At 49.5% G+C, this 26,496-nt stretch overlaps 15 protein-coding genes across 15 annotated transcripts in view; 7 read left to right on the forward strand and 8 right to left on the reverse strand.

The window, feature by feature from the left end:
- Window positions 1-897, forward strand: part of K460DRAFT_371099 (uncharacterized protein) — a 2,134-nt gene extending 1,237 nt beyond the window's left edge. Inside the window, exon 3 of the mRNA XM_040934283.1 lies at window positions 1-897. This exon is cut by the window's left edge and continues 77 nt beyond it. Coding sequence (XP_040783672.1) covers window positions 1-756 — 756 coding nt within the window. The 3' untranslated portion in view covers window positions 757-897.
- Window positions 898-1,378: 481 nt separating this feature from the next.
- Window positions 1,379-3,220, reverse strand: K460DRAFT_295473 (uncharacterized protein; the record flags this gene model as incomplete). Its single annotated transcript, XM_040929563.1, has 3 exons — window positions 1,379-2,164; window positions 2,221-3,007; window positions 3,081-3,220. The coding sequence occupies 3 exons, from the start codon at window positions 3,218-3,220 to the stop codon at window positions 1,379-1,381; spliced, it is 1,713 nt and encodes a 570-aa protein (XP_040783673.1).
- Window positions 3,221-3,688: 468 nt separating this feature from the next.
- Window positions 3,689-4,329, forward strand: K460DRAFT_295100 (2',3'-cyclic-nucleotide 3'-phosphodiesterase; the record flags this gene model as incomplete). The annotated part of the gene is made up of 2 exons (XM_040929534.1): window positions 3,689-4,086; window positions 4,137-4,329. 2 exons carry the CDS (start codon window positions 3,689-3,691, stop codon window positions 4,327-4,329), a joined length of 591 nt encoding a protein of 196 aa, XP_040783674.1.
- A 497-nt stretch (window positions 4,330-4,826) lies between these two features.
- On the reverse strand, window positions 4,827-5,349 carry K460DRAFT_359645 (POZ domain-containing protein; the record flags this gene model as incomplete). The annotated part of the gene is made up of 4 exons (XM_040932208.1): window positions 4,827-4,831; window positions 4,878-5,011; window positions 5,119-5,167; window positions 5,229-5,349. 4 exons carry the CDS (start codon window positions 5,347-5,349, stop codon window positions 4,827-4,829), a joined length of 309 nt encoding a protein of 102 aa, XP_040783675.1.
- Window positions 5,350-5,559: 210 nt separating this feature from the next.
- On the forward strand, window positions 5,560-6,976 carry K460DRAFT_371106 (3-oxoacyl-reductase). The gene is made up of 4 exons (XM_040934284.1): window positions 5,560-6,095; window positions 6,148-6,493; window positions 6,561-6,829; window positions 6,887-6,976. Exons 1-3 carry the CDS (start codon window positions 5,664-5,666, stop codon window positions 6,707-6,709), a joined length of 927 nt encoding a protein of 308 aa, XP_040783676.1. The 5' UTR covers window positions 5,560-5,663; the 3' UTR covers window positions 6,710-6,829; window positions 6,887-6,976.
- A 129-nt stretch (window positions 6,977-7,105) lies between these two features.
- K460DRAFT_294553 (ubiquitin-activating enzyme E1 3) lies at window positions 7,106-9,208 on the reverse strand (the record flags this gene model as incomplete). Its single annotated transcript, XM_040929502.1, has 5 exons — window positions 7,106-7,863; window positions 7,918-8,566; window positions 8,624-8,860; window positions 8,920-9,090; window positions 9,146-9,208. 5 exons carry the CDS (start codon window positions 9,206-9,208, stop codon window positions 7,106-7,108), a joined length of 1,878 nt encoding a protein of 625 aa, XP_040783677.1.
- A 362-nt stretch (window positions 9,209-9,570) lies between these two features.
- Window positions 9,571-10,665, forward strand: K460DRAFT_380838 (uncharacterized protein; the record flags this gene model as incomplete). Its single annotated transcript, XM_040935299.1, has 1 exon — window positions 9,571-10,665. The coding sequence occupies one exon, from the start codon at window positions 9,571-9,573 to the stop codon at window positions 10,663-10,665; it is 1,095 nt and encodes a 364-aa protein (XP_040783678.1).
- Window positions 10,666-11,283: 618 nt separating this feature from the next.
- Window positions 11,284-12,964, reverse strand: K460DRAFT_359649 (Glucooligosaccharide oxidase; the record flags this gene model as incomplete). The annotated part of the gene is made up of 3 exons (XM_040932209.1): window positions 11,284-12,476; window positions 12,645-12,782; window positions 12,847-12,964. The coding sequence occupies 3 exons, from the start codon at window positions 12,962-12,964 to the stop codon at window positions 11,284-11,286; spliced, it is 1,449 nt and encodes a 482-aa protein (XP_040783679.1).
- Window positions 12,965-14,884: 1,920 nt separating this feature from the next.
- On the reverse strand, window positions 14,885-16,485 carry K460DRAFT_371111 (phosphotransferase enzyme family protein-like protein). The gene has a single exon (XM_040934285.1). The coding sequence runs from the start codon at window positions 16,408-16,410 to the stop codon at window positions 15,070-15,072; it is 1,341 nt and encodes a 446-aa protein (XP_040783680.1). The 5' UTR covers window positions 16,411-16,485; the 3' UTR covers window positions 14,885-15,069.
- Window positions 16,486-17,082: 597 nt separating this feature from the next.
- K460DRAFT_347785 (uncharacterized protein) lies at window positions 17,083-18,256 on the reverse strand (the record flags this gene model as incomplete). The annotated part of the gene is made up of 6 exons (XM_040931361.1): window positions 17,083-17,260; window positions 17,312-17,449; window positions 17,500-17,741; window positions 17,791-17,858; window positions 17,907-17,943; window positions 18,074-18,256. The coding sequence occupies 6 exons, from the start codon at window positions 18,254-18,256 to the stop codon at window positions 17,083-17,085; spliced, it is 846 nt and encodes a 281-aa protein (XP_040783681.1).
- A 710-nt stretch (window positions 18,257-18,966) lies between these two features.
- Window positions 18,967-20,023, forward strand: K460DRAFT_198817 (uncharacterized protein). The gene is made up of 2 exons (XM_040927171.1): window positions 18,967-19,039; window positions 19,101-20,023. The coding sequence occupies exon 2, from the start codon at window positions 19,166-19,168 to the stop codon at window positions 19,808-19,810; it is 645 nt and encodes a 214-aa protein (XP_040783682.1). The 5' UTR covers window positions 18,967-19,039; window positions 19,101-19,165; the 3' UTR covers window positions 19,811-20,023.
- A 212-nt stretch (window positions 20,024-20,235) lies between these two features.
- On the forward strand, window positions 20,236-21,948 carry K460DRAFT_410511 (cytochrome P450; the record flags this gene model as incomplete). Its single annotated transcript, XM_040937385.1, has 2 exons — window positions 20,236-20,337; window positions 20,389-21,948. The coding sequence occupies 2 exons, from the start codon at window positions 20,236-20,238 to the stop codon at window positions 21,946-21,948; spliced, it is 1,662 nt and encodes a 553-aa protein (XP_040783683.1).
- Window positions 21,949-22,064: 116 nt separating this feature from the next.
- On the forward strand, window positions 22,065-23,827 carry K460DRAFT_198819 (uncharacterized protein). The gene is made up of 5 exons (XM_040927172.1): window positions 22,065-22,544; window positions 22,592-22,863; window positions 22,925-22,970; window positions 23,027-23,329; window positions 23,378-23,827. The coding sequence occupies exons 1-5, from the start codon at window positions 22,181-22,183 to the stop codon at window positions 23,698-23,700; spliced, it is 1,308 nt and encodes a 435-aa protein (XP_040783684.1). The 5' UTR covers window positions 22,065-22,180; the 3' UTR covers window positions 23,701-23,827.
- K460DRAFT_371114 (uncharacterized protein) lies at window positions 23,713-24,820 on the reverse strand. Its single transcript, XM_040934286.1, has one exon. It carries the CDS (start codon window positions 24,644-24,646, stop codon window positions 23,954-23,956), a length of 693 nt encoding a protein of 230 aa, XP_040783685.1. The 5' UTR covers window positions 24,647-24,820; the 3' UTR covers window positions 23,713-23,953.
- A 568-nt stretch (window positions 24,821-25,388) lies between these two features.
- Window positions 25,389-26,471, reverse strand: K460DRAFT_294544 (FMN-linked oxidoreductase; the record flags this gene model as incomplete). Its single annotated transcript, XM_040929500.1, has 1 exon — window positions 25,389-26,471. One exon carries the CDS (start codon window positions 26,469-26,471, stop codon window positions 25,389-25,391), a length of 1,083 nt encoding a protein of 360 aa, XP_040783686.1.
- Between the last annotated feature and the right edge of the window lie 25 nt (window positions 26,472-26,496).

The raw sequence follows: 26,496 nt of genomic DNA on the forward strand, positions 1-26,496 counted from the left end.
GGTGACTACGATGCCACACCCAACCACGCATCTAGCGAAGCTGGTCTTCACAAAGGCGGCTTGACTACCAACTCTACCACTACGGGTACTACAGGCGGCTTGACCGGCCATGATGGTCGCCACACTGACCGTGGCCTAACTGGTTCCTCCACTTCAGGTGGTTTGACCGGCCATGGTGACAAACACACCGATCGCGGCCTGACTGGTTCCACCACTTCAGGTGGTTTGACCGGCCATGGTGACAAACACACCGACCGCGGCCTGACTGGTGCCACTACCTCAGGTGGTTTGACCGGCCAACATGACAACCACCATCATGCTGACCGCGGTGCAACTGGCCAGGGCAACTTGACCGGGTCTTCTACCCAAGGCGGCGTTCTCAGCTCGTCCGACCGTCACGATGGTACGTCTTCCAGCCGTTCTGATTTGAACGATCCTTCCCGTGAGCGTAGCATTGGTGCTACTGGTACCACCGGTAACTCTGGTAGCCGAGTTGGCACAGACGGTGTTATCAGTGGTCACGGCAAGGGTGATTTGGACCATCGCCCGAACGAGGATGGCGGATTGCCCAAGGCCCTGACCGAGGATCGTTCAAAGGCAGTGTCTCACTCCGCACTTCATGATGACCAACATTCTACAGGCCGTACCTCCCACGACAACACCACGGGTACCAACACCCACAAGCCCAGCTTGATGGATAAGCTGAACCCGAAGGTGGACGCGAACGGTGATGGCAAGGCCGGCTTTATGAAGTAGACGTTTATCACATCGTCGACTTTCTCAGGTAAAGATTATACGACTCACGAGAGGAACTTCTACGGGCACATAGTCTTAATGTATTAGTAATGCCAGCGTAACGTAATGCAACGATGCAACGTCAAATATTTACAAACACCCTCAACTTTTGTGCCTTTCACCACCTTGCTCTGCCCGTGATGACATAAATAAGAACCATCTCCTACGTCTAATCCCAACAATCCCTCTAGCTCAAATCGACTTCTCAAATTTTCAGTTCAGATCTCAGCCATTTCCAGCCGGGACCCCACAGTCAAGTGACGCCATACACTCATTACGCTCTCAGGCATGAGTTCACAATTTCTTCGCACTGTCACAGAACAGAACCTGCCCCCACTAGTATATGGAGTAGTTTCCACAAATTCGCACCCAACGGTGACCAATCACAGAGTCTACGGAAACGTCTTCCGCGGATCTACAGCCTGAAATACTTCGTACTGTTTTGAACCTTGCATAAATAATCGGACCTGCATATTTTACTATGGATTGTTGGTTTGGATTGACTCAGTAGTTCATGGATAATCGATTTTTAAACTAGAAACGCGTAATTTCAACACTTTGCTCCGCTGGCAGGATTCTTCTTCTACCCCACAGCCCCACCACCAACACTAGCAGCCCTTGCCCTCTTGCTCGCCTTGTCACTCTTGCTGTCAGCTTCATACCCTTGACTGGACATGCCCTCACCTCTACTTCCGCTCTTGCGTAGCCCACTACTACCACCATTACTAGTGCTACTGCCAATAGGATCAAATGGCTTCCTTCTCCTGACAAGCTGATAACCTCTATCCAACTCCACTTCAATTGCACACCTAATCTTCAACGCTGTTACAGCAGGCCACACACTACGCTCCCCGCGCAGGATCCAGTAGTCAATCGCTTCGCTTGTGGGGTTTTCCAGTAGCTTGAAGAAGTCACCCGGTGTAAGTTCGGGGACAAGCGTAAGACTCGGGCCGGGGATGTTTTCATCGAGGAGAAATCGCCGGATTGAGGGCGACAGGAGGCCTAGCTCATCGAGCTGATGCAATCGGTGCTGAACCTCCAGTACAACAAGTCGTAGAACGGGCATGCTAAGCCGCCAGCGGCCGTCTTGTCGCGGGTTGGGGTGATGTAAATCGGAGCGTAGGAAAGGCGCAAGGTAGGGCCGCGCTTGTGAGACGATGAAGTGGTTTACATTGAAGAGCTCACCGATGCGATGGAGTGGAGACTCGCGGTCGCGATAGGAGGCGTGTGTGTAGGGCTTAAATGTAGTGCCGCATGCTGGGGACCAAGGCACTATCTGGCCGTTCTCGTCTTTGCACATTAGAGTCACCGAATGGTAGAGTGTGGAGGAGGATGTGGCGTTTGAGGCAAGGGCTGCCGACCAGATAAGCTAGAGACTGTAAGCTACAAGATTCCCTGGGGGGAGAATAAGGTCGGTGAACTTACAACGTTGGGAGCTGTGAGATAATTCAGCAAATTCGGCACACCGCCACCACCACTAGTGGTCACAGTGATGTTCAACACTCTCTTCGTCTTGGTATACGCTTCTTCAAAAGTCAAATCGCCCACATTGTCTCTCAGCATTTGCTCCAAGACACGAACGTCCAGGAAGTGGCCTTCCCTCCACCATCGCTTGACACGGCGAAGTAAGGTTTCGATCCATCTACTTCCACCGGCCCCATTCCTATATGGCCGATTTGTAAAGGCAGTCAAGTCGATATTCTTTCCCGACAAGAAATCGAGTAGCTCATCCTCTGTGTGGACCCCCACTAGCGCAGCGATGAGAGCGCCCGTAGCCGTCCCAGCGATGATACGGGGGAGCAAACCGCGCAGATGTAGCGCCTTCACGACACCCAGGTGGCACAGGCCGAAAATTGCTCCACCTTGAAGTACCAACACGGATCTCCCAAAAGCCTGCCTTGTATCATGTAGGACATCTAGCTTCGCCTGGTTCGTCAACCCAGTATCCGAACTCGCTGAAGTGGGGTACTGTGTGAGGTTCTCAATTGCATACGCGACTTGTGTGACATAGTCCTCGATAAGCAGTTTCGTCCCCGCATATGCGCGGTTGTACAGCTTGGACGCGGTGATATTTCCAAGGTTGCGTACGAGACCGCTACGAAGGAGGCTGATGAGGCCGAGGATGTCGTTATCTTCTTGCGCTTCATATATGGAGGAGAGTCGCTGGTGGATGAGGCGGTGGTCGTAGTCTTTGCTGATGGCAGTCTGCCGCCTATCGTCGCGTTGTTAGTAGATGACAGACTATGTGACGGTGCCCGGGAAGGAGATGAGATGGAAGGGCGTACCACATATCATAGTCAAGACACTCGTCGAGCTTGAACGCAGCACCCTCCCATTCCTCAAAGAGACGCGCATCGCTGATGGCTTCGAGTAGCAGATCCCTCCTACTCTTCTGCGTCCACCATGCATACAATTTCTTCAACATATCAGCATTCCATGCGAGAGTGCTTTGAACAGAAGGACTGCAAGGGAAGACGGACCCTTTGCCAGAAGAAAGCTACATCGAAGAAGCAGCTGAAGAAGCTCCAGAGCGCCTTCAGCACGACCGTGACGACTTCAGACATGGTCAGATCGGCTGATAGCGCCGTCATATGCGATGTCGCATTATCATTTGTCGAATGTTCGGGTACGTGTAGCCATTGAGCAAGCGTGCACGCTGTTCCTCGGACTCAAAGCGGGCAATGGACGGGCTTTCACATGCGAATGCGCGTCGCGGTCGCGGAGGTTGCGGAGCGTCAGATGCGGGATGGGTTGGAAGGAGCTATCAGGCACTAGCCACCTTGTGGCGCTCCAGGCCAATCGGCGCGCCTCGCGTTGTAAACATGAGACAGCTCAATGCTGGCTGTCGTTCGAACAATAATAGTCCTGAAACACATTGTTTTCTAACTTGAAGATGCCAGGCTCGTCGCTCTGGCTTCTCCCGCCAGCTTCCCACCCTCTCAACAACCTCCTAACCACACTTATCGACAAAACATCATTTCACTTCACTTCCCCGCATCGGTTCCTTCCCCACGTCACACTGACCTCCGAAATCTACCCCTCTGCCTACGGTTCTGATCCTCAAGAATGGCTCGACTCACTGAACATCGAATTTGGTACTGAGATTGCAGTTGAATTCAAAAAGTTAAATAGTGAAGATGTCTTCGTCCGGAAACTGTATATCAAGTGCAAAAAGGACGATTTGCGCTTGCTAGCACTACGCTGCAGACAGCAAGTCAAAGGGTTCGAGCAGGCAGAGAAAGCGGAAGAATGGGTGAACGAGTTGTATACTCCGCATCTGAGTCTGCTGTAGTAAGTTATGGTCATCTACACAGTGTCAAAGGTAAGCTAAGTTATCAAAGCCACGACTGTCCTCGGATTGATACAGAAGGACTATCGCAAGCCGGAGAGTTTGCTCAAGACCTTGGCATCAGTGTGAATGGGCAAGGCAAGCTTGGTAGCTGGAAGGGCGGGAGGGTTGTATTAGTTCAAACCGACAAGCCGATCCATGAGTGGAAACCAATTGCAGAGAGGAGTTTGGGAGGTGCAGCTTGACACAGAGAAGAAGCTGAAATTCTTTCTTCACAGGAAACGAATGCAGATTAACTAATCGAATAGTAGATGCTATGTCTCACCATCTAGGACGTTGTTGTAGTGACATTGACTGCATATTGTCTCTTAGCCCTAGTACATTTTGTACTAGAATTACGCCTGATGATTACAAAGTCATGTCCTCTTCAAGTCCAGTTCGAATATAACATGTTCTCAGTGTATGAAAGTCATATATCTTCTCTTATTGGTATGTCTTTTGTTGTGGTCGATTGCTGAACATGTTCAAAATTCTCAAGTCTTCCCTTCACCGCTCGCAGTTCGTCTTGTCACGCGCTAACGTTCTCGTGTTGCTCTAATTTTAATTTGACGTGGTCGTGATGGCAATGGTATGCGGGTCCGGCCTGGTGCACTGGATATCGGTATGTACGACACCATGCAGAGTTCGCATCAATTTCAGCGAAGCGTAGGAGTGTGTATTCGATGTGAAACGCAACGGCGGCTCATACTACGGTTATTAGTAGAGACTCTTCCTTTCTTGAAGCTGGACGTACCGTCCAAGTAATCGGCAGCAATCAGTAATTCCAAGCACAGCTCAGGCGGTATATCCATATCGGAAACGTCCTTGCTCTCCGCATGCTTCTGGTTGTAGTATAGGTATTCGCAGACTTTCTCCAGGACGACGCCACTACTTTATGTCAGTCTCATCTACTCATGGTGCCTGTTCGACGTCGCTGATATGCGGGGGGAAGAGCTCGAAGTTGGTGAAGCCGTAGGGAAGAGTCGCAAACGTACTTTATCGTGGGCAAGTTGACGCGATTCTGCGTGGTCTCTCGGAAGCCCGCTATACGGTATCATTAGCTACTGCTTCAAAGGGCGCTTGATGCGGGAGAAGGTATGCGTACACGTAGGGTCTAGCGCCTTCTTGATCGTCCCTGCGATACACGCTGCGGAGCGCAGGACTTTGAACTCGTAGCCGTCGTTCGAGACAAGGGTAACGTATTGTGAGGTTTTGGTGTCCGCCATTGTCGAGGGTTATAGTTGTGTAGTGTAGAGAGGACGAGTAGGAGACTTTACGAGGGTTGAAGGCGCAGTGAGAATGGAGAATGCGGAGAGGAGCGCCGCGGGATCGCGCTGTCACGTTTCTTCGCGTGCCAAATGATGCTTACTAAGGCTCTGCCCCATATCGTCATAGGCATGGCAGAATCCGAGTATTCGTCAAACTTCAGCATTCGCCAAACTACGTTTCTGGTTAGATTTTCTCTCGGTTTTCAGGATCCATAAGTCTTTCCCACATTGGATCCAACTCTCATAGAAGCCCCGACAGAGAAGCTTTGAGCATGGTTGGACGCCCACGACATGTCCTCATCACAGGCGGGAGTCGGGGCATTGGACTCGCAATTGCGCAAATGTTCGCAAAGAATGCATACCGTTGCACTTTGATCTCGCGCTCCGAGGAGGATCTCAAAGCTGCCGTACAAACATTACAGCCTTTATCGTCGAATTCATCAGAAGATATAACGTCCACTACATCATTATCGGCGTCAGAGCCACGTTCAAAACAAGAGAATTTGGAACGCTTCTCGCACGGTTACATTGCAGGAAACATATCCCATGCCTCGAACTTCTGGACCACCAATTCCTCAAAGCCCTCGCACTTTGGCACCTACCTGCCTAAGGCCCGCATCCGACAAGAAGACCAAGTATCTAGAATTGATGTCCTAGTAAACTGTGCGGGGACCAGCCAGGCGAAGCTCTTCACGGCGATGGAGGTAAGCATTTCATGCAAGACATAGCTCATAAGATTCTTACCCGCATGTCTAGGATGCGAGAATTGACAGTATCATCAACACGAACCTAACGAGCATGATGATTGGAACGAGGTTTTTGCTACGACAGGGTTACCTAAGCAATATCCGAAGGTCCTCCAAAGCTAAAGACGAACTCGAAGAAGGGAGCAACGTAATAAAAGTGGAAGAGGAGACCAGCCCCGTGATTATCAACGTAGCAAGCCTCCTCGGTCTGCAAGGTGGGTACGGCGCCGTTGCATACGCTGCTTCCAAGGCCGGCGTGCTCGGCTTCACGCGTGCTTTAGCCACCGAATACGCATCCCATCGTGTCCGCGTGAACGCGATTGTACCGGGGTATGTCGATACGGAAATGACAAAAGGTATGCGCCCCAAAGGCGTGCTTTAATTATACTATACAATGATCAAGCTGACGATTAACGATGCTAGATTTGAATCACTCGGAATTGAAGCAGAGAATCCCCCTAGGGCGTTTCGGCAAGCCTGAGGAAATCGCACAAGCAGCTCTATTTCTCGCTGAGAATCAGTATGCGCATGATTGTGTCATGAACATAGATGGAGGGTTGTCTGCGGTGTAGAGTCGTGCACGATATTTGTGTGGCTATACTATGCCTATTTCCACTCCAAGTGGGCTGACCATTGTCGCTATGATCTTATCACCCTCCCGACTTGCGAAGACCAAAGCAAATATGATAGAGGTATACCCATTCCCCAAAACGCCATCCAGGTAGTGCCCATGCTGATATAAAATACAGAGAAGAGGTCTATATGCTTAGGCGCCTCGAGACGTAGCCAGATGCTGAAGAAAGGGCAATACAGAAGATGAAGGGTCGGAAATGGCGGATGTACTCGACGCTTTGCGGCGCACGTCCGTAACGTTGATACGAACCGGTTAAGATCCTGGGCTGCTCGAATACCGAGGCACCGTAGTGCTGCCGTGTTTCTAGGCAACCGACCAGAGCATAGTAAAGTACTCAGTCGTCGTCAATGACGATGGCTCCGTCGTTCGCGTCATCCAATATGACAATCTCATCACTATTCTTTAGGGGCTCCTCCATGACCTTGCCCTTCTTCCTCACAATCTCACCTTCGAGACCAGCGTCGCTAGCTTTCCGCTTCGTGGTGCCGTTTGTGGTTCCATTGGCTAGGCCATTCGCGGTCGGCATCGTTCCGTTAACGGCGGTATGTCCATTGGCCTCAGGAATAGGTGCCAGAGGTTTCTTCGCGATCTGCAAGTCTTTAGGCAGGTTGATCGGCTTCGTATCTGTGTCCGACTCTTGATTGATGACAGAGAATACCACATCGACCTTCGCATCCTCGTCCGCCTCGTCAAAGATAGTGATAAAAGTGTCCGCCTCAAGACCCAACTCCTCAAAGGTCTTATCCAAATGGACATCCTCGTCAACATCATACAGTAGATCGTTCTCGCGCTTGACGCTAAAGTCTTCGCCGTAGCCCAGCTGCCCCTTTAGCACATCTTCCACCAGGTCGCTCAATTTCGCGCGCTTCGTATCGACAATGAGTGTAGCGTGCGCAACGCCGCATGTCGCACAGTAAGGATTGGGTGGTCGGAGGCCTTCGCTGGATATAACGCGCTCGGTGCCGCGGGTGAGGAAGACCATCTTTGCCTTGTCGAGCTGTTGACGCATAACCTTGAAGGCTTGGAGGACACAGAGGCCAGCTGTCATGGCATTCGTGGTTGCGATGGCGGGGATGATGTTGCCAGCCATTTCTGTACATATGTTAACGACATGTAGAATGAGTGCAAAGGAGAAGGAAGGCCTACGTTTGATGTCGAACTTCGACCGCATTTCAATGCCAAAGATATGTGACCGGAGGTTTGCGCTCGCTGCGACAAAATCTAATGTATCCGCATCGTCCTTGTCGAATGTCAGAATGGGCGCTGCATTCCCAACACTCGCCTTTGCGCGCGTCTCCTCAAGGCGGTTGCTAAGTCGTCGCAAACTGTCCACGAAGACAGTGAAGTTCTCAGCCGTGTTCCACACGACCTGATCCTGTGACGCGACCGCCGGTCCTGACCCAAGCGCCTGCTGCGTAAGCTTGTCGTAGTCCAGTGCCTCTGGTGCTCGCTTCGTCCGCCACATGTCTTCCATGCTCCGTAAGCGTTCAATATCCTCTTTGAACACCTTTTCAAACACTACTCGCGGGAAGTCGTCGGATCCCATGGACTGGCGGATGCGCTTCAGGGCTTGTGCCTCCTTGCGCAGATTCGCGACTTCGTTTGCGTTTTCGGCGTCTTCGCTGTGGTCCAACTCCGGCGCTTCGTCTTCGGAGGTGCCAAAAATCTCGGCGAATAAGTATGACTTGCCCCAGACTATGCAATGAATGGGTTGTGAGGGTGTACTTCGGATTGTGCAGACCGGGAATGACTTCGGTGGGTCTTTGGGTGTACAATCGTAGCATTCGGTCTCGCCCTACAAGTACGATTAGCTTCTTAGAGCTCATTTCAACCAACATTTAATGCGCCGCACCTTCTTGATGACCTGGACCTGCCCGTTGAACCCAGTCGTGCCGCTCTCGATCAACGGGACGTTGGCTGCCAGACACATCTTGTTGACATGCCGCCGCGCATCCAGGTTATCTAGTGCATTGAAGACGATGTCGAACGTCTTGAACCACGCGACGTTAAACTGCCCGTCCTTGATATTTTCGTGGTACGCTTCGATCTTGACATTGGGATTGAACCTGCCCGCCGACTCTTTCGCAACCTATCGCACTGTCAGCGCATGAGCAACCACCTTACTTTCTGAGCTGCAGATTCGCGTACTAATGCCTTGGACTTCTTGATATGCTCATTGCGGAACAGAAACTGGCGATTCAGGTTGCTGAGGTCGATCGTATCCAGGTCTACGATGTGGATCTCGCCAAATCCAGTGAGAGCCAGGTTCTTGAGAAGCTCGCAGCCGATGCCGCCAGCTCCCACCATGAGTACGCGCGCCTGTTTACTATCAGCATCTCATCCGTAGCCTGTTTGCGCCCGACCGAAGTTGTACCTCCTTGATACGGCCTTGGAGGGTTCCGCCGAGGCTCTGACGGGCAAATTTGTCGCGTGCCATTGCGAGGCCGGTGGTAAAGATAGGGGATGGTGGCGGTGTTGTTGGGGAGCAGGTTACGACATGCGACGTTTGCTGGGTTCGCTGTTCGGAGGTGAAGGCGCAAGGTGAGAGACGTCAGGTCAGTGCTGGAGTTGGCGCCGCTCCACCGGTCTTGCGCCGGAGGTTCAGCCTCAAGCTTGGCGCGTAGCCGCGCTAAGGGCGGAACGTAAACTTTTGGGAACTCGGTTTCAATTGCTTCCTCTCACATACACATCGACTTGCTTCTGGAGCATGTCGCGGATAGTGTTGTGAAGAGAATCAGAAGACAGCTCTTTCATTGCCAAATCCGAATTTTGATCTAGCGCACGTCTCTATTCCTCACCATGTCGGACGATGAAGTCGATCTCGAATTACTGGACCTACTCCGGAAACGGTTCGGCATTGGAGTCAAAGATGAAGGTCCGCCAGAGACCAAAGTTCTCGATAGTGCCCAATTCATATACGACAATAGCATCGATGTGGCCTTGGATATGCGATCGACGAAACTTGCCGCTGAACTGGTCTTGCAAGAAATGGAGAAGCGCGAATACAGCACTAAGACATGGTCTGAGCATGAACTACATCCTAAATCCAAAGATGAAAGTACTGTCAATTTCATCTTTACAATGGACCTGCTGAATTTCAGTTTCTGGAGCGAAAAGAGCGAAGAAGGCCGGTTTGCAGTGGTCTACAAGGGGAAGAGATGGACGGGCTATTTTAGTTTAGTCGCCCTTCTGCAGAGAGCTTTGGATCAAGATATACCCATTACGAGCCCGGACTTCTGGATCGACGAAGAGCGGTGTACAGAGGATGTATTACGGACCGTTTTTAGCTCTGGTACTGACGAAGAGATTCCCATGTTCGAGGAACGAGTACGATGCTTGAGGGAGGCAGGACAAATCCTGGAAGAGGAATTTGATAGTAGTGTCGTCACCCTCATTGAAGACTCAAAGGGCTCAGCGGCTGGACTGGTGAATCTACTCGCAGAGAAACTCCCCTGCTTCAGGGATGAAGGCACCTTTGAGAGGAAGAAAATACGCTTCTTGAAGCGTGCGCAGATCTTTGTTGCCGATCTCTGGGCCGCTTTTGACGGCGAAGGCTACGGAGAATTCAACGACATTGACAAAATTACGATGTTTGCGGATTACCGCATCCCACAAATGCTTCACTCACTCGGCGTACTATGGTATTGTCCACCTCTCGAAAACAAGATAAGGCGCTTGGAAATTATTGAATCTGGACACTCGTGGGAGATGCAGATGCGAGGCTGCAGCATATGGGCGGTTGAGCTGCTCCGTCGGGAGATATTGAAGCTAAAACCGGATACGAAGGTCAATGCAATCCTTATTGACTTCTTCCTCTACGACCTGGCGAAAGAGAAGGAGAAGGATGGTTCTGAGGTAATACCGCACCATCGGACGAGGAGTATATGGTACTAAGCGATCAAGCACTGCCGATGAGGGCACGCAGTGCATGCAATGATGCGCTCTTCTCGGTCGGATGTACCCTCCATTCTCACGTCGCTTTGCTCAAGCCTGTAGACAGTATGCAGGTACCGCTTCAACATTCCTACTGGGCTCCATGACTGTTGAAAAAGCTGCGAATCCGGTCCAATACCATCGCAATTACTATACGACATTACATACGTCTTTCTCTCTGATATCTGGGCTATCGCTCTCCGACCAAGTTCTTGAGAATATGGTGGAGGATCCGGACGGAGATGAATCCGGGGTCTGAAGCAGTGTCAAGATTATTCTATTGGTCTGAGTACGGGGAAGAGGGATGGTGGAGGCTTAAGACTCCTCGTTCACAGCTATAGATATCACGAAATTCGCTGACGTCCTGTTCAACAGTCTGTAAGACATGGAACTGCGGTACTGCTTGCTTTTCAATGACGACCTAAAAAAGCCGGGAGCGTAGGACTTTGACAAACACGAAAAGAATATCGATCGCGTCAAAATGAGGCAAGACTGAGGCGCAACAGCCCATGTAGCGTTGGTATATAATTTGTTTCTAGAATGATGGAATGCATCGTACCACCAAGGCCCCCAGGGCCCCTACACCATCTTTGCTGACTTCTTAGCCGGACGTATGCTCTGCGGGTTGCTGAAAATATCTTGGGGATCGATGGCCGCTTTGATGTTCTGTAATCGCTCCACATTACCTCCCCAGTAGAGAGACGCGCTGTTTTCTCCGAGCGCAGGATCGACATATCCTGCATAGGCGCCCTGCTCGTGATTTGGCAATGCATCAGTAATAGCTTTGTTGATGCCGGTGAGGAAATTGCGCGTCTTTTCATTGACCTTGCCAAGCAGGTTGACAGCATACGCTTGGTGGTAAAATAAGGCATTGCGATGTCCATAAGCTGTTGCATCGGGAGCGACATCATTAATCGCTCCTCCCTCCAGGTCCCAGATGACAAACCATACTGCGCCCCCTTTATCCGCTTTATCGATGTACTCGAACAACTTGTCCACAGCGTCGTCGGGGAGAATGTCCTTCTCTGTATACGCCAGGCTCTTGGCATAAAAATTACTCTGGACTCCACCCACGAGTTCTAGCGCAATGTCTTCTGCCCAGTGCCCCACGACACCTAACCAGTCTTTGATCTCGATTGCATCTTTCTTAGAGGAGTTTGGAAGCCGTGCGGTGATGTTCAAACTATCAAACTCTTGCTGGCTTCCGAAAAAGGTTCCGGTCACTATGGCGCCGAGCGGCTGTGTAAGAATGAACTGGGATGCGAACTTCCGGGACAGCTCAGGATCGGAGATGAGTTTCTGCCACTGTTTTAAGGCGTCGGCCTTCGACTTTGTATCGCCGCCGTGGAAATTGTAAGAGTAGAGAACTGTTTTGTCGGGCTCGGCTTGTGTGCGCACTTTGAATTCGGTAACAATGCCGAAACCAGCTGCTGCGCCCTTTACTGCAAACAGGATGTCCTTGTTCTCCTTCTCATTTGCACGTACAACAGTGGAGTTCGCCAACACTACTTCGACCTCCTCAACATGGTCTAGAGCCGAACCCCAGAGTCGAGACGATGGACCGAGGCCTCCGATGGTTGCGTGGCCGCCGATACCGACTTGCGGACAGGTGCCGTGGGCCATCGCGCGTTTACCGTTCTCATGAAGGCGTTTTGTAACGTCCTTGAGGAGCGTGCCGCCACCAATTGTAGCTTGCCATGTTGATTCATCCATAGAGAATTGCTGGAAGTTCTTCATATCGACTACTATGGTATTGTCTTGGCCACCGATACCTGGATTTCGAGTTAGCAAATGAAGCCAAATGTATTACTGAGGAAGATTGCAAAAGATTTTCCGATGGAAGCCTTCACCAACCCATTCTGGATAACTTCAAGCACCGTTGTAGAGTCTTGGTAGGACTTCGTGGGTTCTAAATATAACTAGCATCGAATATCGCTCACCATAGTTCGCGTACGAATGTCCACCGCACCGCGGCTGTACTTTTAAGTTGTTGTCGACGGCGCATTTGACAATCGCAGAGATGTGCTCCGTTGTCTTCGGGTAGGTCACTGCGGCAGGCGTAACCGGTATACCAAGATCTTAAAAACCATTAACAAGGCTAGGAAGGAAGTATTGAAGGGTTCAACTATAATTTGAGCTTACTATACGGCTTAACGTCTGTTATCTGGAAAAATGGCGCATTTTTGAAGGCCACTAGATCTTTGCTGCCCAAAGCGCTCTCGAGGCACTTCTGCACGGCAGAGCTCGAAGTGTTGCCCATGCTGCCGCGGTAGTTTATGAGACCTGAAAAGTCAATGGTGGGCACACAAGGTAGGTTGGACCTTCGATGTCCAAAGTGTACCTTGTTTGGATGTTGTAAACGTACGTGGAGGTAAGTCTTCGGGCTCTACGGTCCCTGGGTGTCCGAATTTTCTTGGGATGGCCTCAGCCGCGAGTGTTGACTTTGAAAACTGGGAGGAATTGCCTGGAACGGGTGGGCTAAAGATGGGAGCGACCGTAGAGCGATGCATTCCAGCGGTTCCCTTCTATATCATGGGTACTGACGCAGGCCACAGGGCCCAGCAAACGCTCTACCAATCATGGCTGCTACAAACTGCACTGGTAGTGGAACCTGAATACGTAGCGAACCGCTGTCAAGGGTGTCGTGTACCAACGATTATCACTCGCACGTTATTACTGAAGTGTGGTGCAAAGGTGTGGCAAGACCCGGGGTAAGAGGCTTGGTACACGGTGTTGAGAGGTGTGAATGGCCAGGGCTAGCGCAGGTAATTAATGGCAGATGGGATCGCGTAACGGTGCCCTGGTCAAAATGTATATCATAGTCCTGATATACGCGTGGCGCAGGGTTTCGGGGCGAATGGACGGCTCGTTTATGCGTTGTGAGGCGATGTTTCAGGATCTGTCCATACAGGCTGGCAGCCGCTCCTCTGGTGTGATGTGATGTCACTCCGAAGTGTCAACCGGTTTTGAGGCACATACTATTGACGCGAGTTGGCTCGTTTGGAGATAAGTATTGATCTGTCTACACCAACGGCATGCTAGTGTAGACGCCAATTAGCACCAGATGACTGCGGGTCGGGAATAAACCGGCTGCTAGGACGCTTTTAGTCTTGACATCTCGCTTCACACCCTATCAGTTTCTATAGGCCAGTAGAGTGCTGTATTTTTAGAGTCCAAGTCGCTGTACTTTACCATATGCATGTCTACAACTACTGGAAAGATGATAGCAGCCTGTAATCTTTGACAATGTCAGCAGTTTAATCGCCCGGTAGAAGCTGATGATCCTGACTGCGCCCTCCAGGCAGAAACTTGTTGTAATGTTATTCGCAGTGCTCCATGACAGTCGCACCGGTAAGGACAAAAGAGAAATGGCATTGCGCTGCTTAAGAAAGATCCTCTGGCATTGTGAATAGGGTTCGAGACCATGTGCAGACTAATACTAATCCAAGGCTGTGCCTACAGCTATTAATCGTACAGCTACCTGTAGTCCTTGTAAGCTAGGATCTACATGCTCTCCTGCAACGGTGCGCTTGCGCGGTGCGGAGGTACACAGTAGACTTCTTTTGGGCTATGATGTCATTCTACCTTCCCCGGCCGCGATTTACATCAACCTGCCTTCCATCACGACAATAACGAATCAAGGCCACGCGGTGATGCGCTATGTCGTGTTGTGGCTGTGAAGATGGTCGAGCACAAGCCCTAACAACTTCCGAACTAGCATCGATCTCTAATGTCAGATTATACGACTCCAACACTGGCTTTCAAGCTGCGCCCAGGACACACACTGGATCAGCCCCAAGATACGCTTCTTATGACGACGGGTGAAGAGGCTTAGAAAATGATCGCAAGTACTTGAGCTTCCTTGGACAAGCCTTGGTGTTCACTACAAACAACTCTACTTCAATCACAAGACTTCAGAAAAGCCCATAAAGATTGCAAGCATCGTTCACATTCTCCATCAGTGTTCTACCGATACCAAATACCAAACCCCAGTCACAATGGGTCAACGCAGCTCTAAGCAAAACTACGGAGAGTCATACTACTCCGCACCTCAATCGTACAACGGACAGCGCTATAACAGTGGCGGTGATCCAAAGTACGACCAATACGCTCAAGGACAGTACCGAAAGGAGCAGCATATGCGGCAGCAACAGGAGAAGAAAAAGAGGAGCAGGATGAACGGCATTGTTGCGGCGGCAGCGGGGGCAGCTTAGCACACTTCTGCGTTGGTCGAGTTCAGCTCATAATACCCCAACTACGGTCTAATACATATCCAACTGGCTTTGCCCTATGCGCATGTCTTCTTTACATCTATCAATTTAGTTCCAATAAGCACGATCATCACGCCGTTCCTTTTACGCTTCCTTATAAGCCCCTCTCCTTGCACTCCTTGTCATATGCTTCCAGATCCTTCATCTTCGTTTCAATCAACTCTTCCATCTTTCTCTGATGTTCCTCGTCGAGCGAATCGTCCCCTTCTCGATGAAGCGCACCCCAGTAAATATCATCTACATCCAGGCTCTTCCTAATCCCGTAATCGAACCAAAACCGACCACTCTTCCAGGATTCTCGCATCTGAGTCGATAGTTTGGGTTCTTTCGGTGGTGATCTCGTCTCCACGCGCTCTAAGGCGCGAAGGAACTGCTCCAACCTAGGTTTATAGCGAGCTAGGAACTCTTCCATGCTATAATTTTCTAGCCACATATCTGGTCCTTTCAAAATGAGCCACCACGGAGGATCAGAGGAGAATTGTGCTGGCATTGCATGCGTGAATTCCCAGTCTAGTATTGCATGGACCTTAAGAGTTTCTGGGTCAGCGAGTATGTTTGAGGGCTGTAAATCGTCACAGAAGAGCTTGAAAGGACCATTATTGTCTATGCAATATTTTGGAATGAGCTGTCGGAACCGGTGGCGCGCAATATACCTCCTCTTGATATCTTGTATATTTCTTGCCAGGTTACGTTGTACGCGAAGGTGAGTAAGGTTTTCATCGGATTGGTATTCGAGATACTCTTTGGTGGTCCGGAACGGCGCAGCGGGAAAAGTGTCCACAGGGTAATTCAAGACTGTTACCGCCATTTCGTACATGTTATAAGTAAACGGCCTCTCAGTTGCTAGCCACTTATCCGTGTCCGAGTTCTTAACTATGGCTCCAATGGCGTCGAAGTCCAGCCGAGACAGTTCAATCATAAATTCCGCCAGTTGTTCGTAGACGTAGTCCAGTTTGGCAGCATCTATATCTTCTTTCAGAATTATATCGTCCTCTTCAGACTGAATAGGCTGCCTCAAGAGGGTAGTAAGTGAAGTGCCATCGACAAGATCCATGATGATAAAGGGACCAAGATTTTTGGGGCTTTCGTGCGTTAAACCCCAGCTGGTTACACGAGGTACGGGGAGTTTTGTCTTTTCTCTCAAATATTCTAAAACTTGGACCTCGCTCTTTACCTTCTCCTCTCGTCGGGCGGTGAATGTGTGGCCTGGTTTTGGGAACCGGATGATGGCCTTCGGTCCTCCATCGTTGAAGCGAACGGAGATGCAGAAGTTGAAAGAGCCCCTCAGATACCCATTAAATTCCCCTTCAGGACAACCTGTACGGCGGCTTGATACGAAGGCTACAATTTCGTCCTTTGCGCTAAGAGCTTTTACCAACCAAGCTCTGCACTCGTTGTCGGCCTCGACCTCGGCAATTTCGTCGTACGCTGTCATTGGGAAGAATTTCAACAGCTCTGAAAAGGGTGATGTAGGTAGTGAATGATTTAAGATGACTTCTGTTAGGATGTGGTGGCTCGATGAAATTGTGTTGCTCCAGAAGCAGCACTGCAGGTTGAGGGCTTTGATGGAGTGCAGACACGCTATCCTCATTAGGAAATAGCGCTATGGAGTCGCAGAGATTCCTATTAGGTGCAATAAGATATATTGTACCTATGTATGCAACATTCAATGGAAACGTAATTAGTTTTTATGTTGATTAGCTCAACTAGGGCGTAGGCACTATTGAGGTCTTCTCTTAAATTTCACGTCAACCTGTTACCTTGACTAAATGAACGTAAATTTTGTCAAGAGTTAGCACCCTTCCTTAAGAGGATTTTCAAAGCGCCTACGCCCTAGTTGAGCTATCTCTGGTTCTGTGAAAGTACTTTGAGTGCGGAGATGTTTGTGATTACATTGATTCTTCCAGGATAGGCTCCTCGAGACGGTCGCCAACCATCCTGTGAAGTCCGAATGAATATCACTGCCATAAGAGGAGATGAGTTGCGAGAGGTATAAAAACTGCATACTGCCCAGGTCTAGGTAGCGCCACGGGGTACGGTTTGTAGGACGGTTTGTGGCTCAGTTTTGTCTGTTTTCATCACTGCTGCCCAAGCTAGTTGACGAGAATCAAGACAAAATCTTTTTGAGCAGTGCTTTCAGAGAGGGAATACAGGCACAGGCAATGGCCAGATTTAGTTCAATGGCAGTCCAACATATAGTAATACTGTCGTAGAAGGTTCTGTCAAGTGGGTGTTTGAAAGCTTGAAGGAAAGCTTGAAGGCGGATGCCCGAGACGATGCAGATGCTATCACTATGTTAGAACGGATTTGAGTCTAGACGCTGAGGGGAAACGTACAACCAGCCAATGCTAAGATTGGCCACTAAGACTGTCCTTTGCCCTCGAGGTATTCGTAGATTCCATATAGCTTTAATCGGAAGAATTGCTACGGTTAAGTTCGTCGCAATATTAATGCCGGCGTTTAAAATAAAGAAGCTAAAGCGGCGTCAAAGTTGGGCAATTAAAGGGATGGGAGGTGGACAAACGCTTTCTCATCAAAGCACTTTGCTATGGGTTTCTTTGATATGTCCCAGAGAGCGTTGATTGGAATACAGCTGAACAGCCTTATTACAACAGCCGCAAAACCCCATACAGTACAGATACTGAGGGCGATTTTGACAGATATGCGCATGCAATCTGACGTGAATATCCGTCTATATGAAAGCAAGATAGAAATTCGCGTGAAAGCTAGGCCCAGGTTATAGGTAACGATGCCCAAATATATATACTAGTTTCGTCAGGCAATCTTCTAGAAGGTAAAGGTTGGATATGCATACTTTGAGCATACCTCCTATTTGCTCTTTCTTAAGGAACATTGTGTGCGTTCCTCGGCCCCATTTCACCTCTGTATGTTGTTAGAATTCCAAATCATACTTGTTGAATACGTCCTTACGCAGGCATTGGAAGATACCCGTGCATAACGATAGACACTGAGGAAATCGTTAGTAGGCAGGTTATCTGACCTAGCAAATTTACCTGTGTCTGGGCGAATGTGCAGTCCAGTGATCAGAGCGAGTAAATCATGAGATGAAGAGTTGCACGAAACAGGCACTGTCTCACCATTGATAATACGATAAAGTAGTCTTCCAGCCCAACAAGATGAACAAGTCGCATGCGGGTATATACTCTCAGGCAAACAGTAATGAGTGCAAGAAGAGTAAAGACTACCACAATAGCGAATTGTTGTGGTCCCAGATTTTGTTCCCTCAAGCGGGCAATCTGTTCAGGAGTTAGTTCGCCCATGGTGGAATTGCGAAATAAGGACCTAAATGGCAAAAGAGAGAGCGCGTGTTCAGCAACTATAGCAACGGTGGACTCGACGCTTGATAGAGCCTTAAATATTAGGAAGAATGTTAGCCCTTTGTGTCATGTTCTTTCCCAAGATGTGTGATTTTACGCATGCGTAACAATGTCTCAGCCGCATATAGTCAAGTCCCGCAAGCTTAATGGCATCGAAAGGCGGCACGATTGTTTCAAATATACCTGCTAGCTTACGGTCACTCGGTACAACCCGCAATAGATCACCTGTACGTGAACGGGCGAAGTACGGTTGATTCGCAACGCAACAGGCAGAAGCAAAAGCAAAATTTGTAGGTGTCAAGTGAAATCGAACTGTAATCAGAGGGGCTATATCGAGCAGATCAGGTGGACGCGGGAAGGATGGTGGATGGTGCCAGCAGTGGAGTTTCAGACGAACTGACTAGGCCAAGAGGCGCTGTGGGCCGGATGACGACAGGTCGGAAATAGATCCGAGACAGCTGCGACAAATAGTAAGAATTAGCTAGAGGTGTGGGTGGACTGATGCATAATAGTTATATCAACAGGCTATCTAGGGTTTATAAGCCTTTCCCTATCTAAGGTTAGTTGTATTTTTGCTGCCCAGGTGGCGCTAGCCCGCTTTTAGATAGCTTCTGGCGATCAACGGAGCGTGTTATTTTACAATCTATCCACGTAAGCCCTCGCTGCCTGGCATTCATAGCGTCACTGTGTCTGTCCTATTAGCGCGCAATCGTGCTTGAAACTGCTGTAAATTGAACATCCTCACCAATTTCATGCTAACACTGCATTAACCCACCGTCCTTTCCAGATAGCTCTTTTGCATCATCGATCATCCGAACCCACGAGATACCGCCCACCTATACGCAAGAGACAATGGCAGTCACCGAGTTAGCACTATTACACCTCTCTTCGAGTCTCACCGTTGAGAATGACGACCTAAGATCAAAACTGGCACACGCAAAGAATGTCATGCAGGAATTCACTAAACGAACATTCTACTACCTCCAACAGATCGAAGACCCTTCATATGTTTACATCGTTGGCGAATGGGATTCACTCGATCAACATATGCATGACTTTATCCCAGGGAAGGCCAATCAAGCCGTGCTAGAGAGCTTGAAGGATATAGTCTCCGTCAACTGGCTTCTACATATCGACGCGCCGCATGCCGAACTATCGATGCCAAAGACCGATACCGAGAAAGCAAAGGCGCATAGTGGAGAGCTCGTTTGGAGCATCGTACGCCATTTCATCAAGGAAGGTGAAAAGGACGGTTTCCAGCAAACCTATGGGGTTAATAAGCATTTCCTGCAAGAGTATGTTACTGAAGGCATAATAGGCGGCGGTTGGCGTGTTGACAAGGACGATGTCAAAGAGGAATTTGTTTTAATCTGCCCATGGACGAGAGTGGAACAGCATTCTCAATTTGCGGAAACGGAAGGTTTTGCGAGATATGGCAAGATTCGGGAATACATCACCGGCGCTGAAATCAAACATTTTAGACTTCTGGATCTCTAAGTCTATCCAACGCCACCCTGAATCACAGCTGGGGTCTAGATTAGCTTATGAAGCTTCTGATATTGCTCTCGGTTGCCGTTCTAAATTGCCGGTCTTGATGCATAGTGTCTTCTACGGCTGGACAGGATCGGTGCTTTCTCAAAAGATCATATAAGTAACAATAGCTCCGAACTAATTGGTCAGCGAAAAATGTCATCGATGTCGCGTATCTGATTGCTCCTTGAAAGTGGGAGGCTCTACTGATAAGGCCCCAGTTTCGTTATCGTCGGGAAGGATCCGAGGTGACCCCTCACTATATGCGCCTTAGTACATTGCTGCAGTTGACACATGCGGCAACCGTCATGCGTTATGAGGCATTATTATAAGGCGTGGGATTGTACCCCTCTTGCTAATACAATCTCTCCTACCTCGACCTTACTTCCGTCATGGATCAGCTTCCGGGCATACTTCAAACTGTTGTAGAAAAGGCACTTGGCCAACAAACAAGTTTACTCGTCTTCGCTGCTCTGGCAGTCGTGATCTACAAGGTTAGTTTCTCTGCACGTTGCATGTGAAGAATTCGAATTGACCCTCTTCAGTTGCTGACTCGTACCGATATACCCTACATTCGCGGCATACCAGAAATACCCGGTGCTCTTCCAGTCACCGGCCACCTTACCCAACTTGGGGATGACCACGCAACAGTATGTGAAAAGTGGTGGCGTAAATATGGCAATTCAGTCTTCCAAATCCGACTTGGAAACACTCGAGCGGTCGTCGTCAGCTCGTTCGAGGACTGCAAGAAGATCCTAGTATCAAACTCACAAGGACTGATTGACCGGCCCAAGCTGTATACCTTTCACGGAGTCATCTCTTCTACACAAGGATTCACGATCGGGAGCTCACCATGGGATGAAAGTTGTCGGAACAAGCGAAAAGCCGCTTCTACCACGCTTAGCAAAGGCATGATGAAGAAATACTACAAAATGTTCGACTTGGAATCGTACTGCATCGCCCGCGACTTGACTCGCGACAGCAAGGGAGGCTCAATCGAAGTCAGCCTCCGACCATATATTCAACGCTATGCACTCAACACCACGCTCACTCTTTGCTACGGGATTCGAATGGACGCGGTATACGATGACCTATTGCGCGAGATCCTCTATGTCGGTTCTGCTATCTCGCTTCTCCGCTCAGCGTCCGAAAATTATCAAGACTACGTCCCTATCCTACGCTACCTACCTAATAATGAAAAGAACCGAAGGTCCAAGGAACTTCGCGAGAGACGAGACAAATACCTGAACGAGCTACTCGACAAAGTCCGTGAGATGATCAATAATGGCACTGAGAAGCCTTGTATCAGTGCCGCGATCTTAAAAGACGAGGAGACGCGCCTCACAGGCGTGGAAGTCAGTTCAATCTGCCTCTCTCTTGTCTCCGGTGGCTTTGAAACTATTCCAGGCACACTCGTTTCCTGTATTGGCTCACTCTCTACTCCCGAAGGCCAGAAGTACCAGGAGCGTGCGTATCAAGAGATAAAGAAACTATATCCAGATATCAAGAATGCTTGGGCGACCGAGTTTGAAACAGAGCACGTCCCATACCTTAATGCAATTGTCAAGGAGGCAGGAAGATACTACACAGTCTCCAACATGAGCCTGCCGCGCAAGACAATAACTGATGTGAGATGGGGGGAAGCGATCATTCCGCGGGGCACAATGGTACTGATCAATGCGCAAGCGGGAAATCATGATATCGATTACTGGGGACCTGATGCCGCCACATTCAACCCAGAGCGCTGGCTCGACTCTCCCTCCTCTTCATCCGATCCTTCGTCACTATCTACCGAGAAACCCGCATCAAGCACAGCACATTTATCGTTCGGTGCCGGCTCACGCTCATGTCCGGGTGCCACAATCGCGAGCAAGCTCATTAATGCGGCTCTGTTCCGCTTGATCAGTCTATATAAGATCGAAGCATCCGAGACTCATCCGCCAAATACTGACTACGTAGACTACAATGAGATCAAGTCAGCGCTCGTAGCGATTCCAAGGGACTTCAAGATCAAATTAACACCGCGGGATGGAACGGGAGATTTGGCAAGGAGTGTACTGCGCATGGGTGAAGAGAGGACGCGGGACTTTTACAAAGAACAGTAATATAGATGACAATATTGTCTATGGTAGAGTATAGCATCTTGCCTCTATCAAAAGAATGACTTGTGTGGTGCGCGTTGCCTCTATTCCTATGGCTCTTTCCACCTTCACCTCACCGCCCCGTGCACGCCGTCAAAGTCATGTAGCTAGTGCGCTTTCCACGCAACACTTCTTATCCTCCACCCTTTCCTAACTTTGCACCTCCCTACCCATACGATATCGCACATCGAGTGCCATGGTACTCAAATGGGCTTTCGCAATGGCCATGTGCCTTGCTACTCTTGTAGTCGGTAGATTCATCTCTTCTTCTACGTCGTCCGTCGATGTCGCCCGGAGACTGATCGGAGAGCTTGACAACTACAATGCGTCCTTCGGTATCGTCAGCGCACCCCAGTTCCCCGCGCCCGTACCTGAACTGGCTGGTCTCGACTTCGACCCTGCTAAGTACGCGAACGAGGATATGTGGAAGAGATATGTGGAGGCCAAGGGCAATCATCTTGTGTGTCTCATGCAGGCAACGGATAAGGGCGCCGGGTTTTTGAAGGAGGATAAAAGAAGTCCGCCTTCTGCTGCAAGCCCGTGGTCTGGCGACCTTAGGAGTAAGTGTGTCACAAATAGAAGCAAAATTATCGGCTAAAGTGAGCAGGCGAGCTAGCAACATGGTTCTGGCATGACGGTGATTATGATAAGGGCTGGGAATGTGACTGGGAGCGCATCGGATTGAAGAAGGCATTTCACGCTCTTGGGCTAAACGCTAAGCCCGCCTTTGATGATGATGGGGATCCCGCCGACGGGCATAATGACTGCCTTTCGATCACACACTACAATGGAGAGGACTACGAGGACCCCGAAGCCGTATGGCCTCAGATGAAGGATGTCAAAGATCAGAAGTATAAGGTCAACGGCAAGGAATATACAGTAAGTTCTTATGTCAGTTCGTATGTCTGGTACCCCTACAATGTTTAACGAAAGCGTGTAGGCAACAGGTGCTTACTACCAGTTCGCTGTCAACAAGATTGGGGGAGGTTTGTATTCTCCGGGTATATTTGCTATTGTACTTGGGATCGCTAACATACCTCAGCCATCATTGGAAAGAATCTGAATAATCCTGCAGCTTCAGTTTTGGAGGGTCACAACTGGGGCAGAAAAGCCGCACCAGGAGAGCTTCCAGATCTACGCTTTTGTTCCGATATCTACTGGGGTCACTGGGCTCGTGACAACCCAAACGTCAAGAATATACGAGTTTATGGGGCACATCACGTTGTCAATGACGCTACGGTGCTTCTAGTCGCTCGCGCCTTCAAGAACAAAGGGGTGCAGGCTCTGGCACCTTGGCCTGGAACATCATTCCCAGCGAATACAGATGAAGGCAAAGCACTCATTGGTGAGAAAATAGATCGGTAGCCATAAGGCAGTTGATAACATATAACAGGTTCTCCAATCGGTGCCATTGTAGCCCACATGCTCATTCAACACAAGGCCGAGCTTGGCATCAAGCATATCAGCAAGATCACAGTCGTCACTAACGAGTCTAAAGAAAATCCAAAGTTTGGCGAAAAGCCAAGAAGGGACCTTCATCTTTTCTTTGAGATCGAGGACGTTCCAGTCGATGAAGTCACTAACGGTAGCATAGAGGAGAAGCTAGAGCGGAAGTCTAGTCCGGCAATCAGAGAATATAAGTACTTTCGGAGCAAGGTGCTTCGTGTGAGGAATGAGGGTAAGGAAATGCTCAGGGAGCACATCATGAGGATCTAAGCGTGGGCAGAGAGTGCATTAAAACTCAGGACTATATTTCGTTAATGAGCTATCTACCTACGGAATTCTAATAATAAAAGTTCGAGGCTCTCAAATCTGGACTGGCAATCTAGGCCTACAGAAAGGCGTCCACGCGTAGCACCACTGACAGGAATAAACTGAGTTCAAAGGAATAAAACCTCGTAGTGTACGGACTAACTCGTTCAAATACGGAGGGAAAGCTGCGTGAAAATTGGATAGGCCTCAAGGCTATTCAGTCTGACCTTGGCTGACGCACCATTTGCGCATGCAAATCTTTGCCCTGGCCACCCCATGGTACTCTATCCCACTCTGTGATTCTCACCAACTTGAATCCTCTTTTCTCGTATATCGGCCGCGCTGTAGACGTGGCGGCCAGATAAGTCACCAAGCCTTCCTTGTCCGCCTTGTTGAGTCCCCAGTCTAGCAGTAATCTGCCTGCTCCGCGGCCCTGATGATCCGGATGTGTCGCAAAGACGTTCAGCATGAAGTACTGTTCTGATTTACCCATGATGTCCTTTTGGGCAGCTCGAAGAGGGTCTAATAGCGATCCTAGAGCGTCGAGACGGACCTCTGGTGGTATAAATCCCGGAGTATCGTCAGCCTTTTCTACGGGTATGGATAACGAGTCATTGCTCCCGTCCCTTTTCACATTGTGCATACTCCATACCGCGATCGCAATTGTTCTACCGCCATTGTCTTTTGGGTCATCTTCGCTTGGATCCAGGCTCGTGTCAACAATCTTCCAGTGCCATGTATTTGGCTTCTTGAGATCACATTTTCTGTCTTCAGCTATGCTGCGGATGGAAGTTTCGCGGACGGGTCCACTATGTATAAGGTCGTGCGTGGGTCCGTAATATGCGACTGAGCGAATGCGCACCCAAGAGAGAGTGTCGTTGGAAGTTATCGGGTGGAGTTCGAGCGGCATGGAGACTTTGTATATGGATGTGTTGCAGGGTTAAGAGTGAGGATAGAAACCAGACGTACAGAAAAGAATGTTGGGTGGGAAAATTGGGAATCAACGTGATTTATAGGCGACTTTATTGGTATCCCTTAATGGGAGGCTCAATGCAGCTAAACATGTATCATCATATCGATGAGTCAGACAATCACTAGGAGTTGTGGATCCGCTAGGGGAGTTAGATATAGGAACAAGAGCGCAAGGAATCGACCGTACTGTCCACCTGCCATATGCAGAAGTGGCAGTAAAATACAGTAAGCGCTAATACGCTGCACTGACCTTGTGTATCTTCGCGCGATCTAACACATGAAGATTATCGATTGACAAGTACAGAGCGGAAAGTAGACGCTGCGGAGAGACAAAACGGAAGGATGTCAAGGTGGGGTGGAAAGACCCCGGGGCACTGACGGAGCGTGCCTCCAAAAGAGCCTCCGACCCTATGCTCGTGGTGAGCTAGCATTACCAAGAAGTCCTAGTTAGGTCTCTAAACATGCACACCTACATATCCTACAAGAAGCGTTATATCCATTGACAAGTTTCCTCACCTGCATAGTCAAGATTTTCGTCTCGATCATGTTGTTGGCACCAGCTTGAAGCAACTATTAGCAAGGGATCATGGATTGTGAGATTCGAGCGACTTCATCTATATCGTAAATATACAGCCTCATCCTAATCCCCTGTTGCACGTTGTTTAATAGGAATGCCGCTCTCATAGGTGCTTCTGTAACGCCTCTCCAATCTCTTCAAACACTCGGATGCCCTTTCTGCCCAACGCTGTGCCAACACCCACGGCTGCTGCGCCCACTGCTCGCATACGATTATATCCATCAACGTCTTCTACCCCGCCAACTCCAATGACCTGAACTTGCTCAAGCTCTTGGTGCTGGAACAACAATCCTTTGATCGTATACACATTTCCTAATGCTAAGGGGTGCAAAGGTGCACCTGCCAAACCACCAATTCCTGTCCCAGTCGCCGAATTGAGTGTATGGTGGAAAACCGAATACGGTGGCTCATGTGATCCTTCGAGTTTTGGGGCAAGGAGAAGGCAAGAGCCTAATGTATTCGTCGCGGTTATGAAGGATATAGGGCAGGGCAGATGTGTTGGTTGGACCTTCGCGCTGGACAATAGTGCATCGACTAAGCTCTGAAACTGATCATGGTACGTATACGGTGGTGTTTTGATTCCGATCGGGACATGTATGTGCCCTTCATGTGGGTGTGAGGCCTCCAGTGGCTCCATTTGGCGGCCTATCTCTGTTTTTAATGCCGACAGGTACGCGAGAAGCGATGCCGAATTATATGCTGGCGGCGATTTTCCAGGAATATTCGGACATGAGAGATTTACTTCCATGGCTAGGACCATACGAACAGTTCTTTGGTGCGATATTATGAGCTTGTAGCATTCGACAACTTCATCGACTGTCCCGGTCACAGATATGATGAAAGGTTTGTTGTGTTTACCGTTTGGTACATCACAAATTTCATCACTTATTGTCTTGATAAATCCCAAATATTCTTTCAGCGGGGTTGGGCTGTAACCTAAGGTGTTCAAGCTACCGGTTGTTCCCTCATTGCCTTCTTGATCTTTATTCGGCCCGGAGGCAGACGAAGTCGTGTAGAAGACGAATTGGTGAATCGAGGGATCGTGAGGGAAGCCATTGAGTAGTGATGTGCGTGTCGTTACGGCGCCTGTGTGGGGGCTATTGTAGAGCGCTTGAAGCTGTTCCAACGTGGTACACCATGGGTTTGCAGAGTTGAGAAGCGGCGGGGAGATAGTAAGGGGTTTCATCATGGGCATTCCATACAAGTAGACG

Source organism: Cucurbitaria berberidis, assembly GCF_010015615.1.
Source record: "Cucurbitaria berberidis CBS 394.84 unplaced genomic scaffold K460scaffold_6, whole genome shotgun sequence".
In the NCBI taxonomy this organism is placed as follows: Eukaryota; Fungi; Ascomycota; class Dothideomycetes; order Pleosporales; family Cucurbitariaceae; genus Cucurbitaria; species Cucurbitaria berberidis.